Source organism: Micromys minutus (assembly GCF_963924665.1).
Source record: "Micromys minutus genome assembly, chromosome: 29".
In the NCBI taxonomy this organism is placed as follows: Eukaryota; Metazoa; Chordata; class Mammalia; order Rodentia; family Muridae; genus Micromys; species Micromys minutus.
Genome location: NC_137964.1, coordinates 32596536 through 32624218, shown reverse-complemented (window position 1 = coordinate 32624218; position 27683 = coordinate 32596536). Strand labels below are relative to the sequence as shown.

At 52.0% G+C, this 27683-nt stretch overlaps 1 protein-coding gene across 4 annotated transcripts; it reads right to left on the bottom strand.

Annotated features, from left to right (window-relative positions):
* Window positions 1-3243: 3243 nt before the first annotated feature.
* Window positions 3244-27114, bottom strand: CABP1 (calcium binding protein 1; the record flags this gene model as incomplete). Of its 4 annotated transcripts, none has more annotated exons than XM_080940678.1 (7): window positions 3244-3351; window positions 6860-7007; window positions 7218-7327; window positions 9106-9249; window positions 9770-9800; window positions 13927-14106; window positions 26521-27114. In XM_080940678.1, the coding sequence occupies 7 exons, from the start codon at window positions 27112-27114 to the stop codon at window positions 3326-3328; spliced, it is 1233 nt and encodes a 410-aa protein (XP_080796804.1). In that variant the 3' UTR covers window positions 3244-3325. The 4 variants fall into 4 exon arrangements, with proteins under 4 accessions (XP_080796804.1, XP_080796806.1, XP_080796805.1 ...); XM_080940680.1 differs by lacking the exon at window positions 26521-27114 and adding an exon at window positions 19487-19531; XM_080940679.1 differs by lacking the exon at window positions 13927-14106.
* Between the last annotated feature and the right edge of the window lie 569 nt (window positions 27115-27683).

Here is a 27683-nt window from a genome sequence, read left to right as displayed (position 1 = left end):
TCTCCTAGGGATTGAACTCAGGTCACCGGGCTCTGTGGCCCGTGCTTTCGCAAGCTGAGCCATCTCACTGGCCTTTTTGTTTGTTTGTTTTGAAGAACTGAGGGTGGCAAGCATTTCATGAACCCGTGGCCTCTGGGAGTGTTAAGGAAGTGTGCTCTCTAACTGCTAAGCCACACCCTAAGTTTTCGCTTAATTTTGAAATTACATTTTATTTATTCATTTAGAGAATGTGATGGTGTGTGTGGTGACGGTGGCGGTGGTGTGTGTGGGCGTGCATGCGCGTGATTATCTAGTTTAGGCGGCTCTTCTCCATTTCCTAAGCTTATGCCACTCAGCCCAGTTCTAACGTAATTGGAGCTGCCCCAGGAGGGGTATTAGAGGAGTGCTCTGGGTAGCAGATGGAGCCCTTGCCTAGAGAAATGCATCTTGGTTCTAGAAGTCAAGGAATTCCAATCCCTAAAATAACCTGGTGGGTGGGAGGAGCTAAAGTGCAAGGGCGGAGCTAAGTCTCAAAAGAGGAGCCCCAGGCTTCAAGGAGACTTACCCCTGGCTTCTTGCCTAAGTACTCACAGTCCTTTCAGTGGGACCTGACTATTTTCTCCAGTCCCTTTTATCACAGCTGCTGTGTTTATGGATTAGAGGTCACACACAAGCTATGGAGTTACTGTGTGCGCTGTGCTCTCCTTGGCCTGCTTCTGGAGGGCTCCCCCTGCCTGCTGACTGTCTACTGTTCCTTTCTCTTCAAATTGCCCTACAAGCCATTACATTTCTGAAATGTACTGATCTGGAGTCCTTGGGCAGAGCTAAGCCAATAGGAGAACTGTAGGCCTGTGAGGCCCAGGGCCAAGAGCTTAGTCTCAGAATTGGATTACTAGAATTTGGAGCTCCCAGTCATGCTGGCCGCTGGGACATGGAGATTATCCAGGCGTCTGGCTGGGGCCTACAGACCTTCCCATATTTCGTGCCAGGCTAAGAACAAGTGTCCTCCCTCCGCTGCGACACCTGGGGGCACAGAGTGTGTCATCCCTTCCTCTGCATACTCTTGCCTTTAAGCACACCTGCCTCTCTGTAGCTGGAACTTCAGGAGTTGTGTGGTACACCGACTGTCAGCATCAGAATCTTCTGAGACTTGGTTAAGGATGGAAAATCACGACCCTTACCCCAAGATAGGCATCAGAATCAGCGGTGGGGGGTTGGGGATTTAGCTCAGTGGTAGAGCGCTTGCCTAGCAAGCTCGAGGCCCTGGGTTCGGTCCTCAGCTCTGAAAAAAAAAAAAAAAAAAAAAAAGACAAAATAACAGAATCAGTGGTGGATTCCAAATGGGTGACTTTGTGAATCCTAGGCTGGTGACGTGGCTCAGAGGGTGAAGGCTCTTGCAGCCAACCCTAACAACCTGAGTTTGTGGGCCAGGAACCAAATGGTAGAAAAACAGAGTCGACTCCCAAACGTCATCCTCTGTCCTTGGTGCACACCCCCACAGGCACGCACGACATAAATATGTCATTAAAAAAAATAAAATGTCATTAAAAAACCGTGAGGTGGTTCTTTAACACGCTGAAGGAGGGAAACAAAGGCTTGGAGGACCCTATCCCCACATGTCTGCCCACCCTTCAAACCATCAGTTGTGGAAGCTAAACCCACCGATTACAGTGGCTCCATTCCACATCGCCAGGTTGCAAAAGTCCATGGCCGACTACAAACGACAGACCCTAAAGATAACAGAAACCTATGCCCCCATCGTGGGCTTCACCTCCTTACACCCAGGAAACAGGTTCCGAGAGGGCGCACCGCTGTATACAACTACCCAGAGTCACACAGCAAACAAACCTAACTGCCACAGAGCAGCAGCCTGACTCAGCCCTTGACACCCCTTCCTCTCCCCTCCTAGGGCAGGCCAGGCCTGCTCATGCCCTGCAGGAACAGGGTCGCACTCCACAAGCATCTGTTTCCATCAAGTCTGTCTCTCTGACCAGTCTGGAGTCTCCTGGCAGTCAGGAGGCAGAACGGCCCCTGCGCGGTGCTTCCTTCTCCGGTACTCATCTCCTCAGACAACCTTGTCTCTCCTGTCCTCTGTGTTAGAAGGAAATAAGGGGGAACCCGCTCAAATGGTAGAACACTTGCTCTGCTTCCCTTGAAGCCCTGGGTTTGGTCCTCTGCACCACACAACCCAGGGCTGTAAGGCACCAGCCCTCCTAAGGTAGGCAAGTCTGTGTGCGTGCGTGCAGGATCACAAGGTAAAGGTCAGAGCTGGAGTGATGTTTCACCGGCTAAGATCTGGGTTCGATTCCTAGCACCCATATGACAGTTTATAATTGTCTGGTAACTCCAATCCAGTTCCAGGGAACCCAGCCCCTCTTCTGGTTCCTAAGGCACCAGGAATGCACGAGGTGAAGAGGCACACAGACCGGCAAAATGCCTGAGCTCATAAATAATAACAGTAAAGTGCAGGGTTATTCACGGCTCGGTGAGAGGCCGGCTAGAGACTCCGCCAAAAAACTCAGAACAGGATCTTACTTGAAGCAGCTGCCCAGCTACTTCAAGTCTCCCTGTTCAGAGAGGCCACATTTCCAGGGTGGCGGTGGTGCAGGCCTTTGATCCCAGCACTCAGGAGGCAGAGGCAGGTGGTTCGAGTTTGAAATCGGCCTGGTTTACAGAGCAAATTCCAGGACGGCCAGGGCTACACAGAGAACCCCTGTCTCAAAAAACCAAAACTCAAAAACTAACCCCCACCCCCAAAAGATGCCACATTTCTGGCCTATGTGATGTACAAGAATAGAAGTTGCCGGGTAGCGAATACTCGGTCAATGTATGTGGCCGGCCAGAAAATCCACCCAGTTCTGGGAGTGGAGAGGGTTCTGGGGAAAGGTGAATTTCCTCTATCAGGCACAAAGCAAAAACTGTCATTCTCTGCATTTTTTTTTAATTGGTTCTGAGATCAAAGGGCTAGGCGAGCTGGGACAGGCATTGGGAGGGCGCTGAAAGGCTCTGCCCCGGGGCAGACATGCTGTGTGGGGTCTGCTGGCGGGCTCCCTGGCCCACCCAGCCAGCAGCGGCTGGGCACATGGCACTTGGCGCCTTGCGTATCCTCTACCGGCTTGGCACTGTGGCCTCCTCGCCGGCGGGCGCCCCCTTTTTCCAGTTGCAGGAGTTGTGAGTCTTTCACAGTGCGGAGGGGTGGGGGTCCGGGGTGGGCACCTCCCCGGGGTGCAGGCAGGCCCCATCCGCCAGTACATCCTGGGCTCTCGGCAGCTACTGCGGGGTGAGGCGAGCTCAGCTCTTCTCCCCGCCTGGGAGTTGGCAGACCTGGAGCAGCCCCTCGGCGGCCTCAGCGAGACATCATCCGGACAAACTCTGGGAGGGGACAGGAGCGGGTGGAGACAGTGACAATCAGCAAAGGACACCATGGCCAGGCCTCTCTTCATCACCTCTGAGGCTGTGCTGTCCCCCACCCCCACGCTCCATCTTTATAAAGCAGCCCTGAGAGCCTCTGGTCTGCACGTCTGACCCCTGCAGACATTCGCACAGCTCCTCTCGGTGGGGTGGCCTCACCGGTCTGACCCAGCCTGATATTTCCAGCGCAGTCCCCTGGGTATATTACAGTTTTATGGTTTTGGTTTTTTTTTTTTTTTTTTTTTTTTGTTTTTTTTTTTTGTTTTTTTTTTTGTTCGTTTGTTTGAGTTTTCTGTTTGTTTTGTTTTTAGTCCATTCTCTTACAGAGGAAGATCTTGGCTGTGACCAGGATTTGGCAGATGTGTTTATAAAAAGATAAGGGGGTGGGGAATGTTCTGATGGATGTGTGGTGAGGTGTGGGGAAAGAAGGTACCCCAGCGGGGCCCGTGCTGTGGCATTCCTTTCCCCTGAGGGACCAGCCACATATAGAACAGAATAGAGTTTATTCAGGGCATGGGGAGGGGAGTTAAGAGGGTAGGTGAGACAGAGAAAGGCAAAGAGAGAGACAGAGAGTAGGGAAGTAGGGTCGGGCCACATGTGGCGGGGGTGGGGGAGAGGATGAGGAGAGAGAGAAAAAGAGGGTAAGAGTGAGGAGGGGGCAGCCCCTTTTATAGTGTCAGAGGTTTACCTGGCTGTGGGGCCGGGCAACTGTTAATAAAGCAGCTACAAACATCCATATTGGGAATTCTACACTGGCATACACCTTCAACTCACTGGGATAGATACCCCTCCTTTATTATTTTAAAAGAGACTTTTCTCTTTTTTTTAAATGTATGTGAGTATACTGTAGCTATCTTCAGACACACCAGAAGAGGGCATCAGATCCCATCACAGATGGTTGCTGGGAATTGAACTCAGGACCTCTGGAAGAGCAGTCAGTGCTCTAACCACTGAGCCATCTCTCCAGCCCTTATCTCTATTTTTAATGACTGTGGGTGTTGTGAGGGCAAAGGAGGCCATGAGGTGTCCTGGAGTCGCAGGCACCTGTGGGGCATGGGATGTGCTTGCTGACAACCTGGAGCATCTCCCTTAGCCGGGTTTCTACATCTGACCATGGAGGCCCCTCTTCACCCAGTATCACTCACTCGCTCTTCCCTTGAAGGCAGGCTGTTCCCAGAGAAGACCTCCTGACCCTTGTGTTCTGGGCACAGGCCAGCACACATTCATCTTGGCTCTCCACCCAGAAGGCAAGTTCCTAGAGCCTAAGATGAGTGTTACTCTTCCGTATACACAGTGCCAAGAATGGGGCCACGGCTGACTCCAGCCTTGGTCTGTATCCCAACTCTCTATGCACCTACCCACTCAGTGTCCTGGGACTCTCTCTGTGTAGATCAGGTTGGCCTTGAGCTCACAGAGATCCACATGTTTCATATGAGGTGATAGAAGTACAGGCCAGAGCATCATGAGAACAAGAAGCTATACATATAAAGCTATTTATAAAAGCACATGCTGCATATTTTTTAAAACAACTTTTAAAAAAAAAACCTATGTGGATCTTCCCAGACTGTGAGGTTTTTTTTTTTTTTTTTTTTTTTTTAAGATTTATTTATTATATATGAGTACACTGTACCTGTCTCTAGACACACCAGAAGAGGGCATCAGATCCCATTACAGATAGTTGTGAGCCACCATGTGGTTGCTGCGGATTGAACTCAGGACCTCCGGAAGAGCAGCCAGTGCTCTAACCACTGAGCCATCTCTCCAGCTCCACATGGCACATATAGAATAAAGGATTGTCAGGAGTTTTATTGATTCCTTTAACTGCTGTTGATTAGGCAGGTGTGTCAGCTCACATATTCAATCCCAGCACTCAGAAGGCAGAGGCAGGTAGATCTCCAATTCTGAGGCCAGCCTTTCCAACATCAGTGGTTTTCAACCTTCCTAACGCTGTGACCCTTTAATACAGGTCCCCCTGGTCTAATGACGCCCAACCCTAAAATTATTTTTTGTTGCTACTTCATAGCTGTGATTTTGCTACTGTGATGAATCATAATGTAAATATCTGAGATGCAGGATTTCAAATATTCAACCCTCTGAAAGGATTGTTCGACCCCCCAGGCTGAGAGCCTCCGGTCTACAGGACAGGTTCTAGGCCATCTAGGGCTACAGAGTAAAACCCTGTCTCAGAAAGAAAGAAACAAAGAAAGAAGCTATCTAGTGAATTCTAGTGAATGTTATCTATGTGTGAGGTGTTTATTGTGTAGTAAATGTTGAGATAAAGGACACAAAGTTCCTCTTCTCTCAAATTTCAAAGTCCAGTAGGGCAGCCATCCGGTACAGGGTGAGAAACAGGGACGGATCTGAACGGATATGCAGGTTAGGAAAGAGGAGGCTCAGTCTGCAGAAGAGGGAAGCAGGAAGGAGTCTACTACTGGATATTGGAAAACAAGTAGAATTTCACTCAAGGGTGGGTGAGATGGCTCAGTGGGTGATTGTTGCAGAGACTGAAGATCTGACCTTGATCCCCCAGGACCCATTTGACAAAGAAAAGAACCGCCTCCTACAGGTTGTCCTCTACATTTAAGCTATTGAACGTGTGTGTGTGTGTGTGTGTGTGTGTGTGTGTGTGTGTGTGTGTGTAAGCGCACACACTGGATAGATAATTAGATGGATGATTATAGATTAGATAGATAGAAAGGAGAGAGAGAGAGAGAGAGAGAGAGAGAGAGAGGAAAGAAGAAAGGAAGAAAGAAAGAAGGAATGCAATTTAAATGATTTATCCCAAGTGGTAAAAAGGAACCAGGCACAAAAGCCAGCGTATTCACGGGAAGGCCTCACAGAGTCACATGTTTTAGGCAGTTCAGATGAAGGAATATTTAGATGCTATGGCTGGAAAAGTGAGCTGTGGTCAGATGTCAGAGGCCTAAGGTCATGCTGAGGAACTGAGATGCTCCGAGAACAGCATGAGAGAGCAAACAGTGACAGCTGGGACAGACTGACACAAAGGTGGACAGATATACAGGATGCAGACCTGACGGGGAAATGACAGGACAGACAGCTCAATGGCTGCAAGGACTGATGGAACAAAACACAGAAGCAAAGGGGAGGGGCGTGGCTGGGAGCCCAGGTACAGAGACGTATGCACCGGTGGACGTATAGCCGAATGAATGGATGCAGAATAAATCGATAAATGCACGGATAGATGTTGTACCGATAGCCTTTAGAGACCATGACAAACTGAACAGACACCTGGACGGATGAAGAAATGAACAGGTGAACGGTATGAATGACAGACAGGTAGAAGGACGCACGGACGGGGATGGCATGGGTCGCCATACACAGATAAGTTGGAAGAAAGGCAAGGGGGCATGGCAAGGTACAGAAAATTGAGTGGATTGGTGATTTCCTAGTGCGCCTGCGCCTAGAGGGCTCCGTGGCTGGCCCGCCTCACACCCGTTTCCCCGCCTACCTTCAAAGTCCACTCGTCCATCTCCATTGAGGTCCACGTCTCGGATAATTTCCTCTATGTCGCGGTGTCCCACCTGATGACCCAGGAGCTTCCTCATGGCCTCTCGAAGCTCGCTCGTACTTATCTCCCCGTCTCCATTGGTGTCAAACTGGAGAGTGTGGAAGGGTGAGAACTGAGCGTGGATGGGCGGCAGACCCCAAGACCGAGCGGGGTTCCCCCTGTGCCAGGGCTCCTCTCCTATCCACGACCCCTCCCGCAGTCTGGGACTAGGATCCAGGGTTCAAAATCCTTTATAGTCATCCCGCGATTGGGACTCACTCAGCCCGCCCACCCCTGCCTGTCGACACCTGTCACTCACCTCCCGAAAGGCATCTCTCAGCTCCTTTACACCGATCATATCTGCCGTCTCCGCCAGGAGTTTAGGGCCCATCAGTTCCACAAAGTCATCAAAATCCACGTGGCCGCCCACTGGAGCAAAGAAAAAAAAGGGGGGGGGGACTAAGCTACGTTTGATCCACACGCTCTTCATCTCTGACTCAGCAACCTCCTCGGACTCCTCCATTCTGGATCCGGTGTGTGACCGAAAGCAGCGAGGTCAGACCACGGACATAGGGCTTGTCAGGAAATGACTCAGGGTGGCCAGGGAGCCCGAAAGGAAAGAGTCACAAAGTGGACAGAAGGAAATATAGGAGAAAAACATCAGGCCGCAGAGCCCGGTGAGGTGTCAAGATGAAGAAGCCAAGACGCTCTTGGAGGAAGGCGGAGGGAGGACGGATATTCAGCGTACCGCACCCCAAGCCTTACTTTTCTCGAGCTGTGCATTTATTTATTTTATGTATGTGGGTACACTTTTGCTCTCTCAGACGCCAGAAGAGGGCGTCAGATCTCATTACAGATGGTCGTGGGCCACCATGTGGTTGCTGGGATTTGAACTCAGGACCTCTGGAAGAACACTCAGTGCTCTTAACCACTGAGCCAGCCCTGACTACAACTTTCAGTGACTGCAGGAGATCCAGCTGGAGGAGTGGGGATAGGGGACCCCAGCATAACTTTTCTCTGTGTTTGTACACATGCATCTATGTGTATGCAGGCACATGCGCATCTATAAAGGCCAGAGGTCAACGTTAGGCACAATCCTCCATTGCTTTTCATCCTACTGTTAGAAGCACAGTCTCTCACTAGCCGGAGGCTCACTAACTCAGCTACGGTACTAAGTCAGCAAGCCCTACCGTTCTTTACCTCCTTAGCCCGTACTGAGTCACTTGGTTTTCTCCTAACCACCACCACCACCACCACTACCTTCACTACCACCATCATCTTCCTTGAGACTGAGACTTATTATGTAGTCCAGGCTGGCCTCAGACTTGCTCCATAGCTGAAGGTGACCTTGAACTTACATATATTTTTTAAAAGATGTATTAGTCTATTTTATGTGTATGGGTTTTTTACCTACATGTTTGTCTGTGCACCACATGCATACCTGATGCCCCACGAAGCCAGCAGAAGGTGTCAGGCTCTAGAGTTACATCTATGAGACTCCGCATGGGCGCTGGGAATCAGACCTGTCCCCTGGAAGAGCAGCCAGTGCCCTTAACTGGGGGACCGCCTCTCCAGCCCTCATCTAGAACATCTGCACCTCTGTCTTCCAGGTGTGCTCTCAGCACAGGGGTTCGGGGTGTGGTGGGGACAGGAGGATCTCAGAGGCTTGCTGACCAACCCTGCTTAGCCAAATCAGTGAGCTGGGGACATGTGCCACCAAGCCTGGTCTACGCATCCCTAAGGACCAAACCCAAGGCTTTGAGCATGCTAGGTCAACAGCATTCTACCAGCCCAAGCTACACCATCGCCATACCAATTCCTTTAGCAGGCTCACACTCCAGTGTCCCCTGCAGCAGCTGGGCTGAGTCTATCCTATATGGGCCCCTTCCTGTCCCTTCCCATTTCCCTGCCCCTTTCCTTCCCTTGTGTGACAAATGCCTCAAACCCAGATCCATCCCTGTTTCTGTAGAACCCAGATAAAGACACAGGACCTTGTAATACCCACAGCATCCTCTTACTTCTTGCTGTGAGCCCAGTTTTAGGCTGCTGCTCACCTAACGCCCTGACTTATTTTCATTGCCTTGTCACGACCCCGATTTACATGGGAGGAAACCGAGGCTCAGAAAGGACGAGCGGTTTGCATTGGGCCACAAACAAGATACAGAAGTTGATCCCAGGCCTGTGTGACCTGGACGGCAGCAACTCACGGTTCATGTTGATCTGCTGGGACAGTTCAATGAGCTCCATCTCAGTGGGCATGTAGCCCATGGTACGCATGCAGTTCCCCAGATCCCGGCAGTTGATGTAGCCATCTTTGTCCTTGTCAAATTCTCGGAAGGCCTCTCGGAGCTCTGGGGAAGTGAGCCGGGGCAGGTGTGGTCAGAGATGGGACCCAAAGAACTCTTAAAGTCAAAGCAGCCCAGGGCCAGCCCAGAGAGGTATGCCCTGGTGTCCCCTAGGCCCCTGGCTTGCCCAAGGCTCTCTACAAAATGATCCTTGCTTTGTCCTAGGGACTGTCCCAAGCTGAATCTGCCTCTCCTCCCACCAACACCTGGAGGCAGGTGTATATTTTTAAGTTCAAGGCTGGACTAATTGGCAGAGTGAGTTGGCTGGACAGACGGAGTACAAAGAGAAATCTTGTCTCAAAAAACCAAACCAGCTGGGTGTGCTGATGCACACCATTAGCCCCAGCACTCAGGAGGCAGAGGCAGGTGGATCTCTGAGTTTGAGGCTAGCCTAGTCTACAGCATGAGCTCCAAGATAGCCAGGGCTACGCAGAGAAACAAAACAAAGCAACAATAAAACAAAATAAAAACCACCTCCTATGCATAGGGAGTTGAGCAGCCCTTTCCCCTAAGAGCCCGAGCTTACCTTCAATCTCCTCCGGCCGTAATGATCTGTCCTGAAACAAGAGAACATGTCACATTAGCAGCAGCAAGGGACCTAGAATATACAATATGCCCATCCTATGGGGGCATCCAAGTGGCAGCAGGCAGTAGTGGGGAGGTGATGGGAGGTGAGCAGAGGTCTGTCTGGACCTTGAGGGAAAAATACGGAGTCTCCAAGTCTTAGAACCCGAAGGGCATTGACAGAGATGTCCCACACCCAATAGTCCCTGCAAAGACTGGACCACTGAAGAGCTGCTTCCTTCTCCAGACACAAGCTGGAAACAGGGCTGGTCCAGAGGCAAACCTGTAAATAAAATAGGACCCGGGGAAGTCACCACAGAGGGAAGAGGCCACCTTGCAACACCAAGAGGAGCCTGGCAGGAGAGGCCTGCGCAAGATGGAAGATGGAGGTTGCTACAGGAGGAGAGCAGGTAGAAGCCACTCAGGCAACCCCAAGAGAGGAAAAGGGGCTCAGGGAACATGAGGAAGAGCTGGAGTCCAGCTTCCTGGGCACCGCCCCACCTTCTCCCATGCCCGTACCTGGCCCATTATAAGACTCAGCATAGGACCTGGGGGCTCCAGTGTCCAAAAGCTGCATATCTGTAGCTTCCAAAGGACCCATATCTCCAGAGGGAGCTAAAGAAACCCCGCATCCAGGTATTAAAACTGCTGCCAGAGAAGTTTTCAAAAAACAAAGTTTAGAGGAAGTGTGAGGTAGGCCCCTGATGATGACGCCATCACCCAGGCTCGCCTGTCAGGTCCCTGATGATGACGTCATCATTACCAGGCTTGCCTGGCAGGCTTCCGATAGTGACTGCTATCACCCCAGGCCTGCCCAGGAACTCCTGGTTCAGAATAGGTATGGGTGCCACATTTCAGAGTTCCTGCTCTCTGCCTTAGGACAGAGAGAGTGAGAGGGAGGTCTGGCTACCCTACGGAGGCTCACAGCAGGCACTGGCTCCCATATCATTAACACGGACATACAGGAACACCATAGTGAATGTGGGGTATCTCAGCTGTTTCAGTCAGTGGAGCCAAGAAAGGTGGAAGCCACGGAGACAAAGGCACCCAGTCTGAGGACCATGTCAAAGGGAAGGGTTACGTTGATGTTCAGACTGTATGAGAGTTTGGCATGAGCAGGCTACAGACTTCTCACGTCCTCTCAGCGGTTATTTCTAGCTGAGGGGAAAGGGTTGCTCCAAGGGAGTTTGTCTGTGTGATGTGGTGTGGCTGCAAAGCTTTTTCCCTTCCGAGGCTGGTACACAGCATGATGGTCACTCCTGCTCCCAGACGGAAATATAGGTTCCTGGACATTCTGGGGGTAGCCAAAAAGACATATTTCCATGTATTATATCACCAGTAAGTGATAATAATTGTACAGTCATTCTTCACTATCAGCAGGAGATTGATTCCAGAAACCCCAGGCATGCCAACATCCAAGGATGCTCAAGTCCTTTACGTAAAATGGCATGCTGTTTTGCATATAATTTACATACCTCCTCCAGTATACTTCAAATCATCTCGAGATGACTTGTTCTATTTATACGATGCAAATAGTTGCATTATTTAGGAAATGGGGACAAAAAATAATAACTGTGCGTTTTCAGGGTAGGTTCGAAGTTTTGTTCCTCTTACTTAAATATTTTTAAAGACTTATTTTTATCTGATACGTATGAGTGTTTTTCCTGCGCGTGTATACGTGCACCACCGGCTTGCCTGGTGCTCCAAGAAGCCAGAAGAGAACAGCAGATGCCCCGGAACTGGAGACACACACAGTTGTGAACTCCAGGTGAGTTTGGGGAGACTGAACTCATGTCGTCTGCAAGAACAGCAAATGCTCTTAACATCTGGGCTCTCTCTCCAGCCCCAGATGCAAGGTTTTTTTTAAAAAAAAAATTATTGTGTGGTGGTGTGGAGAGGCAAAGCAAGGTACTACCTCACAGTGAACCTACAACAGCAGCCCTGGGGGCTGTACCCAGGCTCATCCCTGACCCCAAGCCCCATGCAGGGCAGTGGGGAACATGTGTTGTGTTCTGGAGTAGTTAGGGTAATACACTGGCATATGTAACACTCCTGGGGTTGGGGGAGAGCAGGCAGCCTTGGGAACACGCGTGTTTTCTTCCCAGTTTGTGCGGTTAGGAGAAGCCCTCAGAACCTAGAGTCAGACAGACCCAGGTTTAAGCTGCCTCCTAGCTGAGGGTCACTCCTGCTTCTGAAGCTAGCCTCCTCAGCTGAAACATGGGTGAGTGCTAGCATGTGCCTCATAAGGAGTTCGTGTGCATTCCCCAAAACATGTATTTAGCATGTGAAATTAAACCAATGTGATCTACAAATATTTGTATCCATAACAGCCTCATGACCTGCTTCCCGGGGACAACTCAAGATCCCTGTAGGAGGCTGTTCTGTGCAGCCACTAACCACCCATGGCTACTAATATTTGAATTGGAGGGCTAGGTATATAGTTCAGGATAGAGTCCATGCTTAGCATATTCAAGACCCCCAAGTTCAACCCTCAGCCAAAACAGAGCTTTTTATTAAAATCAAATGAAATAAAAAATTCCATTCATTAACCACATCCCTAGAGGGTAACTAGGGTAACTAGCTCTGAATAGGTGCTGCTACACTGGGTACCACAGCGCAGGAGACCAGGAGAGCATCTGAGCCCATGGCATTGCTGCTCAGGACACAGAATTAGGCTGTCTGAGTTTGGAATCCTGTTCTGACACTTGCTGGTGTGACCTCAACTGCGTTACTGTATGGGACTTAGTCTCCTCACTGTGCAGGCGAGGAGAACAGAAGCCCCTGCCTCTGGGAATTGGACCTTCTGGGAGGCAATGAACCAAGACACTTAACATAGCGCTGGTTTCCTCAGCACACTGTAAGGTTCTCAAGGAGTCTCATATACTTGTTCATCTACATACATGCAGGTGTGTGTGCACAGGAGTGTGTGATTGCATTTGTAGGAGCGTGTGTGTGTGTGTGTGTGTGTGTGTGTGTGTGTGTGTGTGTGTGTGTGGAGGGTGGGGGTCAACCTTAAATGCTTTCCTTAGGAGCCTTCCAACTTTTTATTATTATTATTTTTCAAAGATTTATTTTTTTATTTTATGTATGTGAGTACACTGTAGCTGTCTTCAGACACACCAGAAGAAGGCATCGGATCCTGTTACAGATGGTTGTGAGCCATCGAGTGGTGTGGTTGCTGGGAACTGAACTCAGGACCTCTGGAAGAGCAGTCAGTGCTCTAACCACTGAGCCATCCCTCCAGCCCTTAAATTCTTTTTTAACTTGTAGGTTGTGCGTGTACAAGCACATGAGTGAAGATCCCTGGGGGGTGGGGGTAGAAGGTGGCAGTAGATCTCCATGGTACTGGAGTGAGAGTCATGTGTGAGCTATCTGATATGGGTATTGGGAACTGAACCCAGGTCCCCTAAAAGAGCAACCACCAAACCACCTGGCCACCCTTGCCCCCTCCACCTTATGTTTTAAGATGAGGCCTCTCTCCCTGGGGCCTGAAGTTCACTGGTTCTGGGCCGGCCAGTGAGCCTGAGGATCTCCCTGTCTCTAACTCTTCCTCCTCACTGCCATTACGTCAATGCCATTGCATTTTAGTGGGTGTGGGAACCCAGTGCCGATCCTCAATCAAATACTCTCTCTCCAGCCTCTACTCTTATTATTTCATCTTTAAAGCTTTTTTAAAAAAAGAGATGTATTAAAAAGAGAGAGAGAGATGTATTTTATGTTACATGTGTATGAGCGTTTTGTCTGCATGAATATGTGTGCGTGACATGCATGTCTGGTGCCCACGGAAGTCAAATGAGGGCATCAGATCCCCCAGGAACTGGGGTCACAGATGCTTGTTAGCCACCAAGTGTGTGCTGAGAGGCAAACCCGGGTCCTTTACAAGAATAGCCAGTGCTGTTAACCGTTAAGCCATCTCTCCAGCCCCCTGCCTTAATCATTTCTTGCTGGTAGATACAGACTCACTTTGGAACCATGAGTGGGAAACTTCACGAATCAGATTCACAAGTTGGGGGTTTGTCAATTGGGGTTGCTATGTTACAAAACCCCCTTTTCTTCCCTGAACCTCCTCATGCCATGTGAAGCCAGGTTGAGCTGGCTGCACCGGGTCAACTTACGTACAGGTTGTCTGTTCTCAGCGAAACCCTTTCGGAGAAAAATGCAGGCAGGACCCAGCAGGTTATGCATGACGGCACAGTTCTGGGCCAACACCATGAGTGGTCCAGGGAGCTCACCGCCATCTGCCAGCCCATCCTCGCTTGTCTGCACCGCCATGTAGCTGGTCTTCTCCTCCTGGCGCATCTTCAGCCAGAACCAAGCAAATAAAAAGAGAGGGGAGGTGTCACCTCCATGTTCACCTGGGCCCTCCCAGCCCCGGCCTGGCTGTTGCTTCTAGAAGATCCTCGAGAGTCACAAGATGAAGTCCTGATTGCTTTACCGTGTACAAGGGTGAATATGTAATTAATCCGACTGATGGAGACTCCAATCCTTGGCTGAAATGTCCCATGGAGAGTTAGATGTGATGCTTGAAGCAGGCTGTTCTGGAGAACACACACACACTCATACACACACACTCACATACACACACACACACACTCACATGCACAAACACAACACGTATACACAGAGCATCACATCACACACTTGCGTGCATGACGTTCAGAGTGAAGCCGAGGGAGAGGTATCTACCCTAACTCAGGAGTGTCACACAGAACCATGTCCTGTCCCTAAATGTTTCCAGTGTCCCAACTCAACCCCGGAACCTAAATCCTGTCTCCCAGACTTCTGGTAGACTCAGGCCCTGCCCTAGTAAATCAATGAAAAGGGTGGCGAGGCCCCGCTCTCCCACCCCCACCAGTAGAGCGATACAGAGCTGGTGTGACACAGAACAGACAGCTCGTGCAAGTCTGTTTGTGACTGGAGGTCACAAACCCATGCCACTGCTGACAAAGAAGGCAGGTGGGGGGTGGGAGTGGGGGGCAAAATGGATGCTGTGTGCTCACTCTAATGGGCAGTTCTATTCAGCGCACTCTAGCCCTCAGGTGCCCAATCTGGTTCACAAAACATCAGTGGCTCAGACAAGACCCACCTGTGCCCAGGCTCCACCTGTTCGTGACGGGCTAACTGGGCAGCCTCCCAGCAACGCTCCTTTCCTACCCGCCCTCTTTCCCTGGCTCCATGCCCAGGCTGGCCTCCTTGAGCTCCAGAGGCTGAGGCAGGGGCCTTGCCATCTGACCAAATATAGCTGTGCTCTCAGGCCCCAGGCAGCCTGAAGATTCCCACACAGTTATTAAAAAGTCAGCACTGCCCCACAGACCTTCCCCTTAGGATAGCAGCGGTGTCCAGACACAACATGTGGCTGGATCCGGGCCTCCCAGAATTCCCAGTGCCTCTCCAGGTCCAGCACTGTGCCCTGCAAAGGACAGCCTCTCTTCAGTGTGGGAGCTTGTAGCAGAACTTTCCCAGGGACAGCGGGTTAGCTGGACTCCCAAGAGAGCTGTCTGTCTGAGACACACAGAATTAGATGCTCACCATCCCAACGAGCCCTCTTCTAACTAGCTGCCTCTAGCTAAGCACACACACAGGTATGGGGTGGGGGCAGCCTGTTCTGTTGAAACTTCCCTCGTCTTCTTCTCTCAAGCTTCTCCCCAAGCCTTCTGGGAGTTGGTAGGGGCTTTTGATGGAGACTCACCTCCAGCCTCTTAACACCCTAAGCCCCTTCCGGACCTCGAGAAGGAGATACAGTGGCCCAGACCAAGGCTCAGGGGTCATTTGTAAGGAATCTCTGAACTCGAAGGGCATCCACAGATTGAGGCTCATTCTAGCTTGAATCTCTACTCCATGTACTCACGCCTCTGAACCTATGCTGGAAATGGCAAAGACCAGAAATCCCTTTCCTCTAGGAAGGGGTCCTCAAGAAGCCCGGGGCTGGATGGAGGGCTAGCTCCAGGAAGTAATCTTATCAGAGATGCTTGTGGAAAGCAGACTTTCCATTTCTGGCCCAATCTCACACATGTTGGCTCAGGGGAAGCACAGACTGGGGAGGAGAAGGAGGAGGAGGAGGAGGAGGAGGAGAAGGAGGAGGAGAAGGAGGAGGAGGAGGAGGAGGAGGAGGAGGAAGAGGCTGGTGGCACAGAATCCTAAGTATTTTAGTGTGCTGGCTCTGGACATCGTCCTGGGAAAAGCTCTGGCTTTGTGACCTTGTGGATTCCTTGCATCTCCCCGTCCAGCATCCTCCACATTCTTGGAGGTATCTGTAATCCACAAGGCTCTAGTGAGCCAACAAGTGAGCTACGTACGGCCTATAGAGCGCTTTGCAGAGCGTTCAGAACGCAGTAAGAGCCAAATAAATGAAGTTGCCGTAGTTACCGCAATGAGGCAGACAATGATGTTGGTGGAGCAAGTTAAGAGATGTTGGGAGCCAGAAGGCATTTACTTCTGGCTCCAGGGGAAGTGGGGGAACATCTGCCAATCAGCAAAGAAATGAAAAGGATGGAGAGGAATTTGCACCCACAAAGGATAAGCCAGTGGTGGCTGGGAATTTCCACTGCATCTCTTGAGTATAACTCTTCCTGGCACCACGGTGCCCCAGAAGGCAGCCACTTTCCCCCAGCCAGCAAAGATTGCACCTGACAGCCGGAAGTAGGCTACCTATCATCGGGTTCTTCTTTCCCAGCTTCCACCCAAGGAGCCGGGCCAGGGGCCAGGAGTGCCTAGCCTGGATCCAGGAGAGGCCAGAGTATTAGAGAATGCTGTGACCTCTGGCTCTCTAACAGTACAAGCTGCCCAAGGGCAGGCGGGTCAAAACTCCCCGATTGCGCACGCTCAGGGAGAATGTGAAGGGTGTGTGCTCAATGAGATGGGAGGGGGCAAGTTGCTCTACAGAGCAGGCAGTTGAACTGGGCAATCTCGAAGGTCAGATTTTGGAATTTATAAATAACATTTCTGGCACTGGGAGAAAGAAAGAAGAAAAAAAGCATGCACAGAATCCCAGTCCCAAGTTTACACAGTGCAGGCTCTCAATCCTGAGCTCTGCTTGCTAGCGACAGAAGGACCTCAGAAACCCTTATCTCTGGGCCCAGCTCCCTTCTCTGCAAACTAGCCAGGGGAAGTATTCAGAAGAAAAGAGAGAGTGAGATGGGCAGATGTATGATATGTTGTAAATAATCAAAGAAAGGAAGGAATGAAGGAAGGAAGGAATGATTCCTAAGAGTCCTGATCGGTTCTCTCAGGGACTCAGAGCCTCGCCAGCTGCCCTGTGGCTCAGTGGTAGTGGAGGAACAGGCTCAGCATGTGTGAGGCTCTGGTAATAAAGTCCACCTGGGTGTGGTGGCTCACAACTACACTATTTTTTTTTTAATATGCAGCCAATAAGGTAGTAGGATCTTGAGTTCCGGACCTGCCTGAGCTATAAACAGAAGCCTCATCTCAAAAACAGCGATAATGACCACTGATCTGTTCTGTTTTTCTTTCTATTCTTAAAAAAAAAAAAAAAAGTGTGTGTGTGTGTGTGTGTGTATGTGTGTACTGTAGCTGTCTTCAGACACACCAGAAGAGGGCATCAGATCCCATTACAGATGGTTGTGAGCCACCATGTGGTTGCTGGGATTTGAATTCAGGACCCCTGGAAGAGCAGTCAGTGCTCTAACCACTGAGCCATCTCTCCAGCCAAGTCCTGTTCCTCCGATGATAACGAGAATCCTAACACGTGTCTAGTGCTATATATCTTGCACTGTGCACGGTGCACAATCATTTTGAGAGTTAAATATCAGGCGCTGGGCGTGCACACGCCTCTGATCTTAATGCTTTGGAGGCAGAGGCAGGAAATTTATGAGTTTGAGGCCAGTCTGGTCTACATAGTGAATTCCAGCCAGTTACAGCTGTACGGTAAAATCTTGTCACAAAACAAAACAAACAAAAACCAAACCAGAGAGAATAGAAAGAAAAAGCTTAAGTATTATGAGACAGGTGTACTGGCTCATACACATAATCCGAACACTCAGGATGCAGAGGCCAAAGTCTCAGAATAAAGCCCTTGTTTCTAATAAACAAAACAAATAATCAAGAGCTACCTACCAGGCCTCGGCAGTGTGTAAAGGTCTGAGTTTGATTCTCACAGATACACACGTCGCGACGCTCGAGGGAATTAAATCTCAGAAAGTTAAGGAATTTGTCCAAGATCACATGGCCAGAAAGAGGAGCCCCGTGTGGTCTGACTTCAGTGCTCTGCGGTGGAAGGGGAAATGGGAGGAGGCAGAGAATAGAACTTGCTCTTAAGAACCATATCCCTCTGCGTTGGCATTTGCCGGTGGTTCTCTAATTCAGATCAGCTTTTGGCTCCCCAAATTACCTCCCAGGCAGAAGCCTCCCCTAAGAGAATGGCAGACTCCGAGGCACAGTGGAAACTTCAGCCCTCTGAGCTGCCCAAGGAATGGCTGAAGATTAAATGGAATTTGATGTGAGCAGCTTAGCCAAACGAGGAAGGCGACAGGCTAAAAAGCCCCAAGTGTCCTAAATTGAGAGGTCAGAAACCTAACGGGGGAAGATGAGGCGGGACCTGAGTGAAGGCTCCATCAGCCAATCCAAGACCTTCGCGGAGTCACCTGACCCCCAAAGCCCCGCCCCCTCAATTGGCAATCATATTTCATATTTGGAAATGGAAAACACTGGAGCCTGAAATCTTTATCAGTTTATGACCTGACTACAACCATCCGACAACATATACAGAGCCCAGGCCGAACGAACACACTGCATACACAACCCAGACCCTCCTAAAGATGCCCGAGGGAGAGAACGCTCGCTTTCTCAAAGGAATTCTTTCGAAAGAAGCCCTGGCGTGCAAGTAAATCCACCCTGGAAAGTGACACGTACAATCCTGACCTACATATCTCTTGGGCACCGTGTTTCTCAAAAGAAGCCATCCTGGCTTCTAAGACAGCGTGGTCCTGACTCCCACGCCTGACTCAAGAGTTAACTGTGGGTAGACTCAAGAGGGAAAATTTCCTTGGTTAATATGGTTCCTTCAAAACCCATAGTTTTGAAGGCTTCGGCCAGTGATTCTCAACCTGCAGGTGACGACCCCTTGGGCAAAGTTCTGTCTCCATGAATACTTACATTACAGTTCATAACAGTGGCAACATCACAGTTCAGGAGTAGCAACAAAAATGATGTTATGGTTGGGAGGTCAGCACCACATGAGGAACTGTGTTAAAGGGCTGAAGCATTAGGAAGGTTGAGAAGCACTGTCTTAGTGGGTACCAGGGAGACCCTCCGAACCCTGTGGCCTGCCCCTGAAGGCTCTCCGATTCTCTAGACTCTAGGGTAGCTATGCACACCGACATCCTAAGAACCCATCCTTTCCATGTTACAACCCTGAAGCCCCAAAGTCACATGATCTCTCTCTTGCCTCTTTCGTGAATCCCAAATATGGCTTTCCGGGACCCCATGACCTCCCGCCCCCAACCCCAAGCAGCTTTAAGCCCTAACTTTAGCTCAGAGCCTGTCTAGAACATAAGAATCTGCCAATGAAAGGTGTCTTGAAGTCGGAAGAGGAACACGGTTTTGGAGAGACACCCTGGGAAGGGTAGAGAGCGTCAGATGCCCACCCACTTCATCCCCTCTGGGGTAGGCAGCAAGATGCCCCCAACCCCAGTACCAAGACTTGGAGGGTCCAAAAACATACCTTTCTTGAGAGGTTTCTTAGTGGCGACTTGACACAGTTGCCCATCCTACACTGACACAGCCCCTTTGGTGGTCTCTGGGTCCATGAAGGAGGCTCCTGGGGGGCCAGAAGATCTCAGTCTGGGTCACTGCCAACCCCAGCGACTCTGCCTGTGCTGCTGTCTCTCCAGGGCAGAGCTAAGCTGGAGCGCGCGTGCTCCTCTGCCTGCCTGCTCCCGTTGATTTTTTTTTTTCTTCCTGGCGGTTTGTATGTGCGTTTGTGTGTCTAGGTTTAACTTTCTGGTTAGTTTCTTAAGGAGCCAAAGGCAGAAGGGAAAAGTGCATGGCACCGGAAAAAAAAAAATCCCCTGGAGAGTAGATCACAGAGGGCATTGGTGCTGGGAAGCCTTTCGGGATCATCAACATCAGATTAGAGCATTAGAGCTGAGCCCATTCTCTCCCCTTCCCTCAAGCCCCTCCTTCCCAATGCTGCCAAATATGCAGGGAGATGGCCTTGGGGAGGGGGACCCAAGGTGGCAGCTGCGGCTGGGAATTAGGCCAGCAGATCCAGAAGGGGAAAGCTGGCTAGTTTGGGCCCCCAAAACCAGGGTGCCTCACAGCTTGCAAAGCTTGCCTTGCGCAGGCGCGCGGGTGCATACACACACCACACTAACCACACACATGCATGCACACACAGGACCCCAGGGAGATGTATGCCTCGTCTGAAGAGCACTAAGCCGGACAAGCATGCCTCATCAGCCACTGGCAATTCCAGCTGAATGAACAGCAAGGTGGTTCTCAGTTGAGGGCCTGGGAGATCTTGTGACGTCTCTGTTACGCTCCATTTTTCACACTTGCCTCATCCTTGACATCGAATGAGGCTCCGGGGCTGGCAGCCCAGCTGAGCCCACAGCTGTCGTCTGCTTCTTCCTTATGCTCCCTCTGCTCTGTAAAGGCTCCCTGACCCTTGGGAAGCCAAGCGATGGCCTTGAGGGGAGCAGAATGAAGGCGGTGCTGGCACAGAGGACGTGGCCAAGGTCTCTGGACCTTCCCATCCTCGGCCCAATCCTGACCGAGGGTCTTTCACTGGCTTCGTTGGAGTGCAGAACAGGGAGGCTGCCTTTCTAAAATGGTCCTCGAAGTCCCACAGTTGGAACTGTACAGACGACTGGATGGTCCTTGTCCATCCAAATTCTAGCTTTGGCGAGAGAATTCTTCTCATGCCTCAGATGTCCGGGTTTGAGCGCTGCAATGGTAGGCGGGTACTCAGAGAAGCATTCCTGTTTCCGTGCAGCCGGCTTCCCCCCCAGCAGGGGGCGCCAGAGACAGCCCAGGAGGTTGACCCACTCCCTGGCCCCTGATGCAATCGCAGACACCAGTCCAGACTGCTTCCTCTCCCAGGGACTTTGTCCATTAGGGTGTCTGGTCAGAAATCCCATTAGGGAAGGTGGCTGGGTGCCTTGCCCAGTGGGTGGCACAGGCTTCTTCCTACAAGGCTAAAAAGGAGGTCGCTGGCTGGTTCACTATGGCTGTGGTGACCAGGGAATGGTTTAGCCAAGGCAGTCTCTTGATGCCTTGTTTGGGCCATACTCCTGGAGGAGGGGAAAAGGGAGGGGCCACTCCCTGAGCACAAAAGGAGGAGCATGGGTGGAAACAACTAAAGGGCCGGAAAGAGGGTAAAGATGCCAGAAAGCTGGAGGGGGGCGGACAGCTAACGGAAATGCAAAGCAGCGAGGAGGAAGCACTCGGCTGGTCCAGGGGTCAGGGTCAGTGACCTCTGATGAATGGGGAAGGATCTGGGGTCTCAGGTTGAGCCCCGGTGCTGCCTGTGATCGCCTTCCACCCCTGAGCTTCAGTTTCCTCCGTTAGAAAATGGGACTTTCCCTGACTGGCTAATACGGCGCATACAGGAAAGCCTGCGGTACATAATCGGCGCTGATAAGTAATTATTCAAGTGGAAGGAGGAAGTATCGTTTGCCCGGCGTTTATGTGCCGGGTGCTGTGCTTGGCTCCGGGAACAGTGAAGCGGAACAACAGCAACGGGAGTTTACATCCTCACAGGTGGGCAAGAGAAAGTGAGGAGCAGGATTATTTTACTCTGTTTCAGATACACGCTAAGGAAGAGAAACACAGGAACGGCTGGAACCTGTCCTGAAATCCCTGGTGCAGTGGGTGTGGGCGGCTTTCTACTCTCTAGGGAGCGCTAACCTGCCTCTGGCATTAAGACCCACTGAGAGTGGCTGGGGAAGTGCTTCTGTGCTGTGCGCTTGCTGGTCTTGCAGAGGACCGGGGTTTGGTTCCCAGCTCCCACAGGGCAGCTCACAACCTTCTGTAACTCCAGTTCCAGAGGAGCTAATGTACCTCTTCTGAACTCTGAAGGCACCAGGCACACATGTGGTACATATACATGCAGGAAAAAAAAACATTCATACACATAAAATAAAAAAATAAATAAGTCTTTTTAAAAAAAAAGATAAAAGACGCACCGAGGATAAGACGCAGAGTCAGACCGATTGCAATGGGTCTGATTCACTTTGGAACCTCTGGAGCTTGTCTCTTAGATACTAGAGCACCTCCTTTGGACTTTAATGGGTGGTTAGTGAAACAATACTCACCAAAGGCCCTGCCCAGTGTCTGGCGCCTAAAACCTGTCCCCCTTCCTCTGCTTAGCACTGGTCTTAAAGGGCTAGATGCAGCATCCACTCATGCAGTTATTCAGCCCTGGTGACTCCTGCCCCCTGCAGGCCAGACTCAGATATAACAGGTGCTTGTCGACCTTGGCTTTGTATGGCTCTGTCCTTGGAAACTAGAGACAGAAGACAGACAAAACCAACCAAATGCTTAAAGAAAGCCCATCCTGCCAGGCCGCAAGATTGTGCAGTGGGTCAACGTGCTTCCTGCTGAGCTTCACAACCTGAGCTGGAGTCCTGGGACCCACGTGGTACAAGGAGAGAATCAACTCCTGAAAGCTGTCTTCTGACCTACACTCTACACACACCCACACACACACTTGCAATACATGCACACACCTTTGCACACATACACACGTGCACACACAGGTACGCATGCTTCTGCCTCCCAAGGGATGGGATTCAAGGTGTGAACCACCACACTTGGCAGACAGACATTTTAAATAAATAAACTGTAGGAAAATTCAGAGTCCATTCTGCTTTGGGGTAAGAGTGGGGTTGACACTATTTAGGTTTTAAGGTCCAGAAGGACCAGATATGGGGTTTTAGAGCCTCCTTAAACTAAACTGGGCAGTGGGCAGAAGGTTTGACCTTCCCTTAAAAATGGAGCAAGGCTGAAGGTTGGGCGTTTCCTCTAAGAAGTGAAGAGCACTTTGTGGCATACACCTTTCTTATACTCTGAGCTTCCCTGGGCCTCTGGAGCCACGCTTTGGATTCTGAGTGGGATAATAGGATCAGAGAGTGAGAAGGCTGAGCCCATTGCTGGCTATCCCTGATTAGGAGGGGGCTGGACTCAGGCCTTGACCAATAGATCTAGCAGCAGCATATGAACATGGTGATAACCCAGTGTCAGGACACTCAGGGAGAGAGCTGGGGTACAGCATGAGGGATGCCCCGTGACGCTTCTGATGACTTCCCTTCCTGGCCAGCTCAGTGCCACTCAGGTGACAGGTGCTACCGTTTATTTACTGTGTGACCTCTGGCAGGCACTGCCCTCTCTGGAGCCTGTGTTCTCGTTTCAAAAACGGGAGATGATGACACAAACCCTCCGAGGACAGACTCTGGTAATTTCGTTGTGGATTCTGAACTGAGGTTTTGAGTACCTCGGCCGATGACCGGAAACAGCTGGAGCCAAACGCAGGCATCCAGACCTCCCAGAGCGTGCTCATCCACTGACTCAGCCATTCCTAGCATCACGACTGATGCAAACCACAGGCTGACCTTCTTTTCCCTCATCCCAGGCCCCAAAGGAAAGGCAACAGATATTCACAGTCCTCGTCTTCAAGATGCGGGCTGATGCAGTTGAACCCACTGGACCTAAACCATCACGGCCCCAGCCCAAGTCCTCATCAGGGACAGGGAAACCCACGAGTCACTCACAAACGCTGTGATGCTTTTGCCTGTTGTGTGGACAGGACTGGTCCCTCCACATCAAGAGAGATGTTTCCCTGGGGTGGAACCAGAGCTGGGGGTGTTATTTGCTTTTAGTCTTCTCTCAAGCTCTGGAGCAAGAATGGGTGTGTCCGTACCTCAGTCTTCCAAGGCCCAAGTCCCCACAATGTGCTTACTCAAGGCTGTGTCTCACACCCCACAGTCTGCCTGGGGATGTGGGTGATCGGTCCTTACCTGGTAGAACTAGGGACAGTTTACTGACATTGAGCTCTGAGCCCATTTTTTTAAAAGCCGTCCCTGCCCGGCACAGAGACAGCATCCCTTACACAGCTAACTCAGAAGGTTCTTTTAATGGCTGTTAATGAACACTGTCACATGATCGCAGGCTGCTCCTTAGTCTGTGCTCGCTGTGAACTGGGCCTCTGAGATCCTTCATCTCCTCTGACCCTCTTCACTCACAACCCTGCTAGGCAGCTTTTCCTCAGTCTCATTTCTGGATGAGGAAGCCACTGCCGCTGAGAGAATGACGACAAGGTCACAGAGATACAGAGTGACTGAGTTGGAAACTAGGGATCTTGTACCATCCCAACACCTCAGCCTTGAAGCCACAGTGTCTCCCGACAGGCAGCAGAAAAGCTTCAGGTTGTCACTGGGGGGATCTTACTTCCCGTTTTCCCAGGTGTGGAGAGTCTATCTGGATACCTCTAGTGTGCCCAATCATGGCTCTCTCTCTCTGCTGCTACCACAAGCAGCCTTATAGTTAATTAGCATCAGCAACACCAACATAGATGCAGCCCTGGCTTAGTGGCACAGAGCAGAGCAAGCTTTATACCTAGGCCTGCACAAGCATCTAAATTCCCCAATTCTCCTTGAGACACTAGAATTGATCTCTTTCTTTTTTTCAAATAAATAGAAGCCCTGATGAGATACAGCAATTCACCTAAGGCTTAAAAAAAAAAAAAGAGAGAGAGATAAATAAGTTAGTGGCGTGTGAGCAAAAGACCCTTTGTCCTCAGTGGATCCACCTAGAACTTTCTGTGTTCAGGACCCCACTTTGCCTTCTCTAAGTCTCCACCCTGTCTCTAAGGTCAGAATGTTCAGTGCAGGAGAGAGCAAGGAAAGACTACTTCCTCCTAGGCAAAAGAGACTGAAGGATCTGACCCCCGCCCCCACCCCCAAGCTGGGTTAGTTGTCCTGATCACACTGATCCCTCAGAGGAGTCACCAGGAAACTCAAACTGAATGTGCTGGGGGGTTGGGGGAGGAGGAGAAAGTCTGCAGCTCTGAGAGGCAAGAGGTTCCAGAGGGAGGTAGTAAATATTTCATGGAACCTTCCAGCTCCTCAAGTGACCCTGTGACATTTCAGATCGTGGAGCTGGAGAATAGTCTCCACTTAATGGCTGAGCAGTTGGAAGAGGTGAGGAGCAGGCTGTTGAAAAGCTCTGATCTCAGACTAGGGCCTCTGCAGGCAAATGCTGCAAGTGTAGCAAGCAACGGTCCTTACCCCCAGATTACTGGCAAACTGAATAGTCAGCCTGTGACTGGGCACCTTCCAAAACAGCCCAAATCTTGACTATCCCACCGCTCCCTTCCTAGACTACCACCAATGCCCAGGAGAAAGTAGGTGTTCAAAAAATGCTTGGTAACAGAGTGAATCTCAATTCCCCACCCACAACACAGCGTTTGGGTGACAACCCAGTCCAGACCCACAGATCACTCCTAACATGCTTCCGCTCCTTGGAACACACAAACCACTGCAGTGAACATCTCCCTTGGCACGTAGCCAGGCTCTCTCTCTCTTTCTCTCTTGCAGGGCTCTGCATCCAAACCTCTACTCCTGAGCGTGGCTAACAGGGCTCCCAGGAGGAACAAAGCCAGGTGCCGCTGGCCCCATCACACCATCTCAGCAGTCCCGTGCAGCTCCTTTCATGACAGAGCCCCACCTGCATTAGCCACTGCAGAGTAGTATTTTGAAAAGGAAGCGAGCAGTTCAGAAGCCAAAAACACACGCGGCCTCCTGATCCCGCACAGCCAGTCGGGAGCTAGATCCAACCACGGAAACGCTTAGACCCCTGCATCTAAAACCACGCCAACCTTCTGATTGCGAACTCACCGACTCCGTGCGTTCGATTCAACTACAGACTCAGAACTAGAGAAAATCTTGGCTGTGCTCAGAAGTTCACCGGTTCCCGTCTCCCCTGCGACACAATCCTACACTGTAGCCTTGAGCTGTTGATACATTCCTGGTTGACTGGAATCCTTGCCAGGAAGGTGGGGAAGGCGTGCAAGGAACAAAACCGAGTCACCAGTGACCTCTTAGTGGCCTTCCTGACCCTAGAAGGCACACCAACTCAGGCTTGGATTTTCTGGGTCTTATCCCACAATTGTCTAACTGCCATCCAGATGGCATCCCTGGAATACCATCTTCCTTAAAACACTCTCAAGTTCCAGATGGAGCCGTAGGTCTGGACAGACCCTTCATGCCTGCCCAGACATCTCTTTCCCTCCCCATTTTTCCAGTCCCCTAACTTTCCCCAGTCCTCTGTGGACACTCTAAGTCACGGCTAGTATAAATCATCGGCAAGCAACTCGGTGTGCTCCCAGGCCCTCCCCTTTGCCGCTCAGACTCCAAGCCCTTCGCTCTTTCGGGTCGCCAGAGGCCAGAGGAGCGGGTTGGCGCCGCCTGCTCCAAGCGCAGCTCACGACCCCGGAAAATCTCCCGGAGGATTGCGGAGGTCCCTCCGGCAGGTGCGAGGCAGGCTCGGCTGAGCTGCGCCCAGGAAGAGGCCCGGAGTGTGGACAGCGCACAGGGTGCTGAATCAGACACGGGGGTGGCGGAGCGCCAGGGCCGCGGGAGGACTGGATGAGCCGAGGTGCGCCCCGACTGGGCAGAGCAAGAAGGGCCGGGGACGCGCCGCCGCCGTAGGGTCCCGAGCGCCGGTGCCCCGAGCGCGGGCGAGGGGCGCGGCCCTTACCTGGCCGAAGGCGGAGCTGAGCATGGGGCGCAGCCGGTGGAGGAACGGGTCCGCCTCGGGGGTGCCAGCGGGAGCCGGGTCCCCGCGACCCCGCGATCGCAGGGAGCCCCGTAGACCAAGAGCCGGGGCCAGTCCCCGTTCCTCCCCATCGCGCCCGCGGGCCGGCGGTAGCGTCTCCCGGGGCCTGCAGTGTGCCTGGGGCAGCCCACGCCGGCTCCCGCGCGCGCCCTCGTCCCGCGGTACGGGCCGGCACAGGGGCCTCCGCGAGCTGGGGTCCCCGCACGGTGGAGGCGAGCTGGGGCAGGGATCGGGCAGCCGGCGGCCACGCAGCCCGGGGTCCCGCGCAGAGCTGTGGCGGGGAGCCCGGCTGCCCCCGCTCGCCGCCGCCGCCTTGAGCAGCGACGTCTTGGACTCGCTCTTGGCGATGTGCGAGCTCATCGCGGCGGGGCCCGCGCTCGCATGGCCCGGCGGGGGTGGCGCGGGGCCCCCAGAGGGCAGCGAGCGGGGCGCCCGGCGGGAGCCGAGCCCGAGGACGCGCTGCAGGCGGGCGCCGTCCCCTGGCCGCTTAAATGCGGCCCCGTCGCCGCCGCCCATGTGACAGCGCAGCCTCTGCGCCCGGAGCCTCGAGCTCCCGGCGGCCGGCGCTGCGGATCTGGGGGGGCAGCCTGCTGTCCCCCGAGAGCCCACCCCCGGCTCTCCCGCGGCCCAGGTGCCGCCGCGCCCCGCCCCTCGCCCCGCCCCGCGCTCGGGGAGTCCCGCTTCCGGGCGCCTCTGGTGGCCAAGGGGGCGCTGCGGCACTGAACGTGAGCACTGGGGAAGGGGCTGGCTAACCTCCCCCAAGGAGACTGGCGGAGCCCCTTATCACGCGCGGAGGATTCCCTCAGTGTCCGGGATCGGCCGGTCGCTCCCAAAGTCAAGCAAGGGTGCACTTTCCAGAGAGAACAACTTTGGCAATAGGACCAAAGGGGTGCAGGACGCTAGAGACTTGGCCAGGATGCAGGCACTCCGTGACACCACCCAGACAAACGCAGGAGCCAGATGACCTGGAAGGATAAAGCTAGGAGTGTTTTTATGTATCACTCATCCGCCTTCCACAGCGTGTAGCTGGGACTAGGATTGTCCCGGCGAGTCAGCCACAGAATTTACAGTTGCCACAACAGAAG